This window comes from Podarcis bocagei (genome assembly GCF_964188305.1).
Source record: "Podarcis bocagei genome assembly, chromosome: 9".
Taxonomy (NCBI): domain Eukaryota; kingdom Metazoa; phylum Chordata; class Lepidosauria; order Squamata; family Lacertidae; genus Podarcis; species Podarcis bocagei.
The window spans coordinates 64,608,188-64,620,891 of record NC_138134.1 but is presented as its reverse complement, the minus strand read 5'-3'; the positions used below and the strand labels follow the sequence as shown (position 1 = coordinate 64,620,891).

The 12,704-nt window shown below is 43.7% G+C and overlaps 1 protein-coding gene across 1 annotated transcript in view; it reads left to right on the top strand.

Annotated features, from left to right (window-relative positions):
• Positions 1 to 12,503, top strand: part of LOC308594162 (putative E3 ubiquitin-protein ligase HERC6) — a 29,467-nt gene extending 16,964 nt beyond the window's left edge. Inside the window, exons 13-23 of the mRNA XM_081206968.1 lie at positions 939 to 1,090; positions 1,490 to 1,606; positions 2,707 to 2,817; positions 3,586 to 3,756; positions 4,959 to 5,105; positions 5,923 to 6,089; positions 7,544 to 7,610; positions 8,462 to 8,532; positions 10,292 to 10,475; positions 10,612 to 10,714; positions 11,680 to 12,503. Coding sequence (XP_081063094.1) covers positions 939 to 1,090; positions 1,490 to 1,606; positions 2,707 to 2,817; positions 3,586 to 3,756; positions 4,959 to 5,105; positions 5,923 to 6,089; positions 7,544 to 7,610; positions 8,462 to 8,532; positions 10,292 to 10,475; positions 10,612 to 10,714; positions 11,680 to 11,894 — 1,505 coding nt within the window. The 3' untranslated portion in view covers positions 11,895 to 12,503. The remainder of the gene's footprint in view (positions 1 to 938; positions 1,091 to 1,489; positions 1,607 to 2,706; positions 2,818 to 3,585; positions 3,757 to 4,958; positions 5,106 to 5,922; positions 6,090 to 7,543; positions 7,611 to 8,461; positions 8,533 to 10,291; positions 10,476 to 10,611; positions 10,715 to 11,679) is intronic.
• Positions 12,504 to 12,704: the final 201 nt, after the last annotated feature.

Genomic DNA, 12,704 nt, shown 5'->3' with positions numbered 1-12,704 from the left:
CAGCCATCCCACTGCGAAGACCATCACCTCTGCTCCGATGTAAATCAGCGACCCAGGCTTCTGAACCAGGGCACACTATCAGCAGATCAAACTGCTCACACAGAATAGGCGTGAGGCTTGTGGAAGCATACTACAACTACAGATTTATTAAGCATAAATCAGGACAAAGAAACATGTCGTCTCTCTCTCATGTCATCTCCCAGTACATTTCCAAGCACAGTTCAAAGTGTTGGTGCTGACCTTTAAAGCCCTAAACGGCCTCGGTCCTGTATACCTGAAGGAGCGTCTCCACCCCCATTGTTCAGCCCGGACACTGGGATCCAGTGCCGAGGGCCTTCTGGCGGTTCCCTCACTGCGAGAAGTGAGGTTACAAGGAACCAGGCAGAGGGTCTTCTCGGTAGTGGCACCCGCCCTGTGGAATGCCCTCCCATCAGATGTCAAGGAAATAAGCACCTATCTTATCTTTAAAAGACATCTGAAGGCAGCCCTGTTTAGGGAAGTTTTTAATATTTAATGCTGTATTGTTTTTAACACTTGATTGGAAGCTGCCCAGAGTGGCTGGGGAAACTCAGCCAGATGGGAGGGGTATAAATAAATTATTATTATTATTATTATTATTATCTCAGAGAGAACAGCAAAAGCAAAAACTATACACACAACGGAAGTTCCCAGCATACTGTGCTGGAATGTGAACAGATATGTGACATGTAACAATCCCATGTCTGTTCCTTAAGGTGGAATGGAAATGTCGACAGGGCCTGCACTGCCTCTCAGCCTAACCAACCTCAGGTAATCCGATGCACTTTAAATAAGAAGTTTGTTGTAGCAGGACAACAAGCAGAAGAAAACAGGACTGCTTGTGTGGGGAAATATTCCTATCTGAATAGTGAGCTGTGGGGAAGTAGAATAAGATTTGCATGTTCTTTGTCTTCTTTCAGAAAAATGTTGGTCCTTCTTGCCAGCCTCGCATTTAGACCGAATAGTTCAGATGCTAAAGAAAGTGGTGCTCTCTCAGCTGCCCTGTTACTCATACTACCCTGCCTGCCAGGTGTTGTTACCTCTCCTGGAAGTCCTGAAAAAGCTTTACAAGGTAGGCAACATCTTGTAAATGTGGGCTGATGATCTGGTAGCTATCGTATTTTTCTCTCTATAGGATCCAAAAATTAAGGGGAAATGTGTGTGTGTCCTATGGAGCGAATGCAGGCTCCTTGGTTTCAGGGATAGCAACGCGAAGCCTCCAGAGCGCGGAGGGAGCGCTTGGGTTCCTTTTGCTGAAGCCGGGAGAGCAAGACTCTCCTGTCTTCAGCAGAGAGGGAGAGCTGCGCAGCGCCCCCTCAGCCAAGTGGGAGGAGAAATGGAAGGGGCACCTTGTTCTCCCCCTCTAAAACAAGGTGTGTCCTATGTCGGGTGCATCCTATTGAGCGAAAAATATGGTATTTCTAGGTGTAAAATCATATGGACCTCAACCTTTTTCTGCTTGTCCTTCAAGGTCAACAAGAGGGCTAACTGCAAGCTCCCGCTAAGCAACTTCTACATTGATGAAATCCGTCAAATAATTAATCCCTTTGCAGATTTGGCAAGGTGGCATGTATGGGTGGAAGCCATGGTAAGTATGATTGCTTTGTGTCAAAAAGCTAAGAAATGCCAAGCTCGTGTATCTTGCACAAATTTGATAAGGGTGAGAGAAATGCTTCTGCATATCTTAAATGAGAGCATGTGCTCAGTCCTGTGTTTCTTGTTGAAGATCATAGGTAGCAGGACTTGGGACAAGATTTCTGCGTGTCTTTCAGAGAGGCTGCCAGTCAGAATATATTATGGTAGATTTAGATAGCCAGTGTGGTACCCCTTCAACTTCTATGTGCCCTGGCCAGCATAGTCAATAGGCTGCACTAACCTCTGACTAAGAGGAACCCAAACTTACTCATCCTTTCTCCAGTTTAAGACAGTTTTTGGAATGCAGTAGTTTGGTTTAGTAAAGTTCGCTGAATTAGTTTAAAACTGTTTGAACTACACCCAAAAGTAGTTCCCCTAGTTGCCAGATAAACCTAATGTGAATTTATTTCATTTTGGGTTAGAACGTTGAATTATTTCTAGTTCACCTTCAAGTGCAATTGCTTACATGTGTTTTTTGCTCTTAAAATCTTGGGGTCTAAGCTTAAAGATCATTGGGGAAACTAAACAATTCTCATTCCAGTGTGCATGTTTTGATGTTTTATTAGTCTGAACTTTATTTTACATAGCAGTATATGTGAAATTACATATATAGCAGCTTGTCACATTCTGAGGATCCTTTGGATGAATTGAACTGAACGTGAGCCGAACTAGTTTGTTTTGTAAAGGGCAGAACACAAACTGAAGTTGGCTCCTATTTAGATTTTTGTCCCTTATTCAAAGTGAACTTTCCAAAATGAAGAAGCTACCTTGTTTGAGTTAGCTGTTCACACGTTAATAAACAGCATCCATTGTGGAAGGGTAGCCATTTTGTATCAGTGTAATCAACGTTTGAATCACACAGGGATGAAAGCACTTGAGAATTGTGGTAATGGCTGCCATATGGCAAACGACACCATCTTTATTCTTGCCACAGAAAAGTGTATGTGAGAGAGTCAAAGTTGGGTGGAGACCAAAGACTGCTGGAAAAGGGAGTATGTTTGTTTGACTTACCACATGAACCCATTCTTTTAAACAACATTCTTTCTTTGCAAGAAATTGGACAAAGAGGACAACTGTCCCATCTCTTTGTGCTGCTTTCCTTTTGTCTACAATCCGCTGACGAAGATGGAAATATTTGATTACGAGTCTTATAACCTGCAAGAGGTAAGGGTGATACCTAAATGATTGTTAACCCAGCCTTGCTATTCTACTATTTCTTGTGAGACGAAAGGCTACGGTGAATTTGGTTCTTATTTTCGCACTCTTCTTAGTGTGCAGGAGTCTCTGCATGCAGAGACGGGTGCATAATGGAGGAGCAGAATTGTGTTTGCTCCTCCAGGCCATTAGCTATGTGGAAGTGACTCTTGCAGAGGACAGGGATGGGGAACCCTGTCCGTGGGAGGGCAATATATAAATTTAATAAATAAAAAAATGTATGTTTGTCTCTTCCCCCATCCCTCCAGCTCATCATTTAAGTGTTTTGTGCAGCCGCAACTGGATTTTTAAAAATATAACCTCCCACTCTTCTCTCTCGTTGGAATTATTTCTCATTATGCCTTTCATTCCTTCAGGGACTCCTACCTGCCTTGAGTTCCTTTCCCCATTAGTATATGGTACTTAGCAATTTGTTTTGTACTGAAGTTCTCACTCTGGGCCAGCAGGGGGATACTGTAGATAGATATGCAAATAAGGGATCGAAAGTGACGTTCAGTGATTGGATAGTTTTAGAAAATTGTTACAGTTACGTTGTACTGGAGCTCTATATAAGCAGGCTGACTGAACCCTTCAGTTCAGTTCTGTTCTGGCCTCTGAATAAACAAGAGCTGTTTGAAGAATCGGTATGTCGTCTGATATGTCCACCCACAACTTAACACAATGAATGCCTACCTAGCGTCTCTGAAGCACTTATTAAATATGTGCCGCTTTCCGCAGATTGTAAAGGCCAATGCTTGTGATACATTGGTACGCAATAAACTCCTGAGAAAAGGCGAACTCCCTAAACTGCCTGTCTTCCCTTTGAGGGTACGACGCAAGAACCTTGTGGAAGATACTTTGCGCAAACTGAGTCAAGTAGAGGACATTAGCCTGAAAATGCAACTCTTGGTAAGCTGCCTAAGGCCTGCTAAAGTAATGCATAGTCATGTTGTTCAGGGCTAAACTCTGGAACTAGGTGAAACGACCTCAATGACTAGGTCTGGATTGGGCAAACTGGGGATATTCCGACAAGGAAAGACAATCCCAATATAAAATTGCATGTCACTCAGCTCTGGACAAATTTGAAGCACATTATTTGGTGAGGATTGTTTGCTTTTTTTTTTTTTTTTACATGTGTGACGTTGTTTTCCTGGGTGCTGCCTATTTCCATTTCCACAACTCTGGGCGGCTTTCAACAGAATATTAAAATACAATAGTCAATTAAAGATTAAAAGTTTCCCTAAAGAGGGCTGCCTTCAGATGTCTTCTAAAAGTCTGGTAGTTGTTTTTCTCTTTGACATCTGGTGGGAGGGCGTTCCACAGGGCGTGTGCCACCACCAAGAAGGCCCTCTGCCTGGTTCCCTGTAACCGCCAGAAGGCCCTCGGAGCTGGACCTCAGCGTCTGGGCAGAACGATGGGGATGCAGACACTCCTTCAGGTATACTGGACCGCAGCCATTTAGGGATTTAAAGGTCAGCATCAACACTTTGAATTGTGCTCAGAAATGTACTGGGAGCCAATGTAGGTCTTTCAAGACGGGTGTTATATGGTCTCGGCGGCCGCTCCCATTCACCAGTCTAGCTGCTACATTCTGGATTAGTTGTAGTTTCCAGGTCACCTTCAAAGGTAGCCCCACATAAGCGCATTGCAGTAGTCCAAGCGAGAGATAACTAGAGCATGTACCACTCTGGAGAGACAGTGCACAGGCAGGTAGGGTCTCAGCCTGCGTACCAGATGGAGCTGGTAAACAGCTGCCCTGGACACAGAATTGACCTGCACCTCTATGGACAGCTGTGAGTCCAGAATGACTCCCAGGCTGCGCACCTGGTCCTTCAGGGACACAGTTACCCCATTCAGGACCAGGGAGCCTCCACCTCCTGTCCCCCCAAAACAGTGCTTCTGTCTTGTCAGGATTCAACCTCAATCTGTTTCCTACAGCCCCAAATATATCCCATCTTATATCTCTCCCATGTACAGACTCCTGAACAGGGCTTCAAAAAAAGGGGCCCCTAACAATTAAAGATTGGGTGGCCTAGTAAATGTGTTTTTCCTATTTTCTGTTCTCTCCTTTTGTGAGGTTAATATGGTTGGTTTTTATTTTTGGCTTGTAGATTGAATTTGAAGGCGAGATGCCTGGTCACGAAACCGGAGGGGTCTTGTTTGAGTTCTTTTCCTATGTGTTTGAGGAGATGGTGCAGCCAGACTATGGGATGTTTATGTGCTGTGAGCAAAACTCCCCCATATGGTTTCCTTCTAGGGTAAGTATTTCAGACAGAGGATCTGGTCCAAACAAACATCTAGGTCAGACGTAGGTGACATCCCCCCCCCGAACCCCTTTTTTAAGCCAGTGGGCACACTCCCTTCTGATGTCCACATGCCACAGGTGTGTGGGGCCAGAGGTGAAAGTAGACAGAGCCCAAATGAATTTTTTATTGCTTTTCTACAGTAGGGCTGTGTACATACAGTGGTACATTGGCTCTCAAATGGCTTAGTTGCTGAACAAATCGGAACACAAACGCTGCAAACCCGGAAGTAAGTGTTCTGGTTTGTGAACATTTTTTGGAAGCTGAACGTCTGACGCGGCTTCCGCTTGAGTGCAGGAAGCTCCTGCAGCCAATCGGAAGCCGCGCCTTGGGCTTCGAACGGTTTCAGGAGTCGAACGGACTCCCGGAACGGATTAAGTTCGAGAACCAAGGTACCACTGTCCTATTCCTCTGAAGCATACTCAAAACACATTCTTTCCCTCAAAGAATTCTGGGCACTGTAGTTTGCCCTCACAGAGTTCCAGTGCCCAACAACCCTTAACAAACTACAGTGCCCAGAATTCTTTGAGGGAAAGAATGTGCTTTAAAAGTATGGTGTGTAGTCAGCCCCAAGCTACACTCACATCCCCCTCTGTATCCCTCCATACAGAGAAACAAGAGTTCTAGGACACATCCCAGCCAGGTAAAAAAAACACTCCCAGGATGTCGCTCTGCCGCTGGCCTTGGTTTGTCCATAACAGACCAGTTTCCTTCTTAAGGTGCATCTGCCTTAGAACATCCAACCCATTTCTGTGATCTTGTGTCCTTGCAGCCCTCGGTGGAGAAGAATAAATATCTTTTCTTTGGGATCCTCCTCGGGCTCTCCATGTTCAACAGAGTCACTGCCTACGTGCCTTTCCCGCTTGCTGCCTTTAAAAAACTGCTGGGCAAGAAACCTACCCTTGATGATCTGAAGGAGCTAAGCCCTGTCTTAGGGAGGTAAGTGGCTTGAATTCTTCTCACCTTTTCCCGTAGTTTCCAGTTTCTTGTTTTGCTTGGTAGGACCAGGCTGAGTCTCCTAACTCTAGGATATTCTATCCATTTAAACTTACAAAGCCGTGTCACATTCAGCCCCAAGATTTAGCCTCCACAAGTAAAGGGAACCTCAGTACTGTGAGATGATTTTAGGCAAGAGTAAGGAAGTTCTGGCAGCCTAGATGTTGCTACGTGGCAGGCCCTGACCATTGGACATGCTGACCACCAGGAGTTTGGGGAGTCTAGCAAAATCTGTAGGGATGCCTCCACCCCTGATTTGAAACAAAATGATGCAAGACATGGAAGTCACCAATCAGATCTTCTGATATTTGTCTTGTTTTGGTTCCCCACCCCCACTGAGGTCTTATAGTACCTTGGGAAACAGTTTAGGTAGGAAGAAACTGTGTGTGGAAAGGGTTAAATCCATCGCCCCACTTGGAGGCACTGCTGCAATCAAAACAGGGCTCCCCCCCAAAAAACCTGGCATCAGGCTGTTAGAAACCACATAAGCCACTTAGTTGTCTAACAGGTGCTCAGTTGAGCATCTTACCTATAGACAAGAACTTGCGGCTTCTAAGGAAGGGTTTTCGGGAACAATTGTACTAGGGCCTCCTAGGAAGATTGGGACCGCACCATTTCAGTAAGGAATTTGCCACCTCCTGGAGCCAGACAGCCATCTCTTCCCTGCCAGATGCAATGAGCCCAGGAGCAATGATAGATTGATTGACATGTGCTTGATGAGGTATGTCCAAACACATGGACATACACTTGGGGCCCTAAACTGAGAATCAAAGAAGAAAATAAGACCAGATGGATGGGGAATTTCTGAAACAACAGTGGGATATTAGCTCTGCCCAAGGCATGATGGAGAACAGCAATAACCAGGAAAAGATAGACATAATGTTTTACAAGGACAGGAAGAAACATCACGGACGGAATCATTGCCACACACAGGAAGAACAAGGATATAGTTTGAGTGCCTCACCTGTAGTTTTATAAATCATTTAATATGTCAGTATGAATGGAAGTTGTTAATATTGCAATTGTTGTATAAGGGATTGTTATTGTGACCGGAGTGTAATTGAAATTAATAAGATTTTGGAACGCAGAAATAAAGTAAATGATCAAGCCATCAATTCTAGCACACAGGGTACCACTAAACTATATAATTTGGTATCTGAATGATTGGTACAGTATTAGTAATTGTATTATAATTTGGCATTGTTACAATGAGTCTATTATTGGATTATTGTAATTGAAGACTAATAAAAATGATTATAAAAAGAAAGAAAATAAGACCAGATGGGTTGGCCTTTCACACTCTTTTAACTGTTTGAGTAAGGCTTCTAAATATATGCTGTAAACATTTAAGGGGTAAAAATATATCCATTTCTATTTCCTTTTGTTTTGTTAACAAGGAGTTTGCAGGCAGTTCTTGATTATGAGCATGATGACTTCGAAACAATCCATGAACTGACTTACAATGTGAGTACCTAAAAAAATACATATTCTCTTCTTGTGACATGGTCACCGTGTCTCTTTCACCTGGTAATGTCTAAGAATCGCTTGTCTTTTAAGTTAACAGCAAGCAAGCAACTCCTGAAATGTGCTTTGTCTCATTGGCTAATTGTATTCTTCTTCACCCTACTCCATTGTGGTATATTCTGGAGTGCTTCTTCCTGCAAGTGATGGTGGCTCTTATAACATTTGGGAATGTGGCTAAAATATGATGTAAAAGCAACAGTCATGGGAATTCATTAAAAAAAAAATCAAATGGTTCTCCCTAGAAATATAGCTGTTTCAACAGAAATACAATGGTACCTCGGGTTAAGAACTTAATTCGTTTCAGAGGTCCGTTCTTAACCTGAAACTGTTCTTAACCTGAGGTACCACTTTAGTTAATGGGGCCTCCCGCTGCCACTGAACGATTTCTGTTCTCATCCTGAAGCAAAGTTCTTAACCCAAGGTACTATTTCTGGGTTAGCGGAGTCTGTAACCTGAAGTGTCTGTAACCCGAGGTACCACTGTATAGCTATTTCAACAGGCGTGGTGCTTGTACCTGGTCCATGAACCCCTAAAATGGCTTTTAATGACTGCATCGTTAGCCAAAAGCTGTTCATAGAAATCCCTGTAACTTAAAGGTATTGTATGAAGCTTATCAAGTGTTAAGTGACAAAATTACAGTCTCTCTCTCTCTCTCTCTCTCTCTCTCTCTCTCTCTCTGTGTGTGTGTGTGTGTGTGTGTGTGTGTGTGTGTGAGAGAGAGAGAGAGAGAGAGAGAGAGAGAGAGAGAGAGACTTTGTTTTCAATACCTTTCCTTAAACATATATTTCCAGATATCTTGGGACAACGTGGATGTCGACTTAATTCCAAACGGCAGTTCTGTCGCTGTGAACAATTCAAACAAGTATGTAATGATGTCTGAGGATGTTGGCAGGAAATGTGTCAGGGCGGTTCTGAGGGCGATTGGCGGGTGAGGGATGGGACCACAGCTGGAATTTGTTTATTTTGTTAGGACTTTTAAAGACACTATTGTGTTTTAGATTCATAAAAATTCAAAATGACATGATTTTATTAGTGAGGTGTTTTTTTTAACCTTTTGACCATGAACTGCTTTGAAGAGGACCTTTGAAAAGCAGTATGCAGGTTGGACTGTTATGTTGGTGACATCTTACCATATTTTTCGCTCCATAAGATGCACCTGACCTTAAGACGCACCTAGTTTTTAGAGGGGGGAAACAAGAAAAAAAATATTCTGTGCAGAGCATGTAAGCGGCTCTCGCTTTTCTTGCTTTAAATAATAATAATAATAATAATTTATTATTTGTACCCCGCCCATCTGGCTGGGTTTCCCCAGCCACTCTGGGTGGCTTCCAAAAATACAGTAAAATATCACAGATTAAAAACTTCCCTGAACAGGGCTGCCTTAAGATGTCTTTTAAATGTCAGGTAGTTATTTATCGCTTTGACATCTAATGGGAGGGCGTTCCACAGGGCGGGCGCCACTACCGAGAAGGCCCTCTGCCTGGTTCCCTGTAGCTTTGCTTCTCGCAATGAGGGAACCGCCAGAAGGCCCTCAGAGCTGGACCTCAGCGTCCGGGCAGAACGATGGGGGTGGAGACGCTCCTTCAGGTATACTGGGCCCTTCTGTCCCTTCTCCCACTTCGCTGAGAGGCCAGCAGAGCAAGAGTGATAGCTGTGCAGCGCCTCTTCTTCTCCTGGCTTCCCAGCAAAGCGGAATGAGGGACGAAAGGGAGCCCTTACAAGGAAGCGCTGAACAGAGCCTGGCAGCGGCTCTTGCTGGCTTTTCCGGGAGGTGGGGGAAGGGACAGAGGGCACCCCGTCAGTCTCTTCTCCCTCCTCGCAGAAAAGCCCCCAAGAGCTGCACACATGCTAAGCGTGGCTTTTTAAAGGGAGCGCTAAACAGAGCCTCCTGCCTGCATTCGCTCCTTAAGACACACACCATTTCCCCTTACTTTTTAGGAGGGAAAAAGTGTGTCTTATGGAGCGAAAAGTATGGTACATTTCAGATTTTCAGCTCGCCCTGTCCCCAAGGGCTCCATGTGTGGTTAACAACAGTTGTTCGTCGATATCTGCAAGGGTTCCTTTCCCCAAAAATCCAAGTCAAATAAGTGGAATATAGAAAAGGGAAGCAGGAGCTAGGCTAAAGGAAGAGACACAAGTCTTTCAATCTGCAGTTAAAATAGCCCTAACCATTTTGAATTGCATCCCCTGGTCTGCTGCCATCTTGATCAAGACATTGTTTCATTATGGTGTCTCCCCGGCCATTCAAATCTTCTGGACCACTGGTACATTTTACATCACGGTATATCCTAGTAGGCCCAGAACGTTAATTTTTAGGAGTTCCTAATATCTCTGTTAAGTATCCTGGCAAAGAAACTTGTACATTGCTATTAAGTGAACACATGCAAACATAGTATGATTGAACAGAGTTCTGGATTTGGACCAGGAAGACCTAGATTCAAATCAGAGTTTGCCTGTAGATTTGTCTGCAGCCTCCTGGTGGCTGCTAAAGTTTCTATCATCTATCTATCTATCTATCTATCATCTATCTATCTATCATCTATCTCTCTATCTCTCTATCTATCTAGGCAGTCAAATTATCTGCCCACTTATTAAATGTTTTACCCTCATTTCTTCCAAAGGAAGGAGTTTGTCAGCAAGTATGTGGATTACGTCTTCAACAAATCAGTGGAGGGAATTTTCCAAGAGTTCAAGAGAGGGTTTTACAAAGTCCTCGATGAACGGATGGTTGCCTTCTTTGAGCCTCAAGAACTGATGGATGTGGCGATTGGGAACGCAAATTATGACTGGGAGTTATATGAGAAGGTTGGTGGAGAGGGGTGGGGGATGTGGAACTACTTGCTAGACCATCATTATATTGGGTTTATTTTATTTTTTTCAAGCTTCACTTATTCATCTTTCTCTTTGTTTGATTTCATTTTCCTTCCCCTTTTCTGTGAAGAACACTATGTACTGGGGGATATACAGTGAAACACACCCTACCGTAAGGATGTTCTGGAAGGTTTTCCACGAACTCACTTTGGCGGACAAAAAAGGCTTTCTGTGTAAGTATCCCATTCTCAAGGCCCAACCTTCAAGTGGTCATTGATTGAAAGCCCATCTTTTTCTGGAAATCAACTGGTGTGAGCCTGTCTTTCAAGGTAAAGGTAAAGGTACCCCTGCCCGTACGGGCCAGTCTTGACAGACTCTAGGGTTGTGCGCTCATCTCACTCTAGAGACCGGGAGTCAGCGCTGTCCGCAGACACTTCCGGGTCACGTGGTCAGCGTGACAAAGCTGCTCCGGCGAACCGGCACCAGAGCAGCACATGGAACGCCGATTACCTTCCCGCTATAAAGCGGTACCTATTTATCTACTTGCACTTAAGGGTGCTTTCGAACTGCTAGGTGGGCAGGAGCTGGGACCGAACAACGGGAGCTCACCCTGCCGCGGGGATTCGAACTGCTGACCATGTGATCGGCAAGTCCTAGGCGCTGAGGTTTTACCCACAGCGCCACCCGCGTCCCCTGTCTTTCAAGGAGCGCGCTTGTAATCCTGCATGGAAACCTCAAAAGATTCTCTCAATTTGTATATAGAAACAGCACTGATATTTTCCTTCATAATGCGATGAGCTTTTTGTTATGTACTGAAGTTCTCACTCTGGGCCAGCAGGGGGATACTGTAGATAGTTTTCACTCAGGTCCACATATGCAAATAAGGGATTGAAAGTGACATTCAGTGATTGGAATAGTTACAGAAAGTTGTTACAGTTGTGTTGTAGTGGAGCTCTATATAAGCAGGCTGGCTGAACCCTTCAGTTCTGTTCTGGCCTGTGAATAAACAAGAGCTGTTTGAAGAATTGCTGTGTCATCTGATACGTTCACCCACAACTTAACACTTTTGATCAAAACTGTACTGGGGAGGAAAGACAACTTGCAAAGCTAGATTGTAGCATTAAAAGATGTTTGGAATGTTCTGAATATTTTCTATTTGTGCCCTTGCATTGTCTAATCCTCCTCCTTGTCCATTTAGTGTTTGTTTTAGGAAGTGACCGGGTCCCTGTGGTAGGAATGGACTCCTTGAAGCTAACAATCCACTCGCATAAGTCACTTTCAGAAGAACATATCCCTGAGGCCCAGATCTGCTTTCACCTCCTTCTTTTGCCACCTTATTCAACCACAGGAAAACTGAAGGAGAAACTTCTCCAGGCTATTGAGAACAATCGTGGCTTTGGCAAGCAACTCTAATACAGGGACTTGCAAGATGTGTAGCTTTTGTCTTCAAATGAAGGGAAGTTTGTCTTATCAGGCAGTCTGCTCACTGGCCTTTTAACTGGCCTTTGGTCAGTTGATTGACTGATTTCTCTCTCCCCACACCCACAATTTAAGAAAAAATATTTTAGACCTTAGTATAGTCTGCTTTTATGTGTAATCACGTCCACAGTGGCCTCATTACTCCAGGGCTAATTCATCCACCCAGTTATTTCCTAAATTGTTATATTCCTGTAGTTTTCCTATTATCCCACTTTCAAGGTGCATTTTAATGATTACTTTTAAAGGTACCATTGCAACAACAGCATGGACATTTTAATGTGTCAACAGATAGGCTGGTGCCTCACTCCATTTGGAGATGCAGAATGTTATCTTTTATTGTTCTTATTTATTTATATGTACCAAAATGTAAGTGAGAACACAGAATAGATTCAAATCAGCACACATTATTCTGGAAAGAGTACTAAAAGCAAAGTATATTGGAATTATAGACTTTCAGGCAAAACAGACTGTTCTAAACTGTGTGTTTAATATTTTACGGTAAAAACCCTGCTAAATAAATTCTTAGCTGCTTATTGTCTCCTTTCTTTCCAAAGTGTCACTGTCTTAACTTGACCCATATGCAGCTAGTTCTATTGAAGCAATCCTCAAAGGATCATATGGGAATTTCTGTTTACAAGACAATTGAGGAACAGTTGAGGGAGCTTGGGTATGTTTAGCCTGGTAAAGAGGAGACTGAGGGGAGATAGCTATCTTCAAATATCTAAAGTGCTGTCACATGGAGGA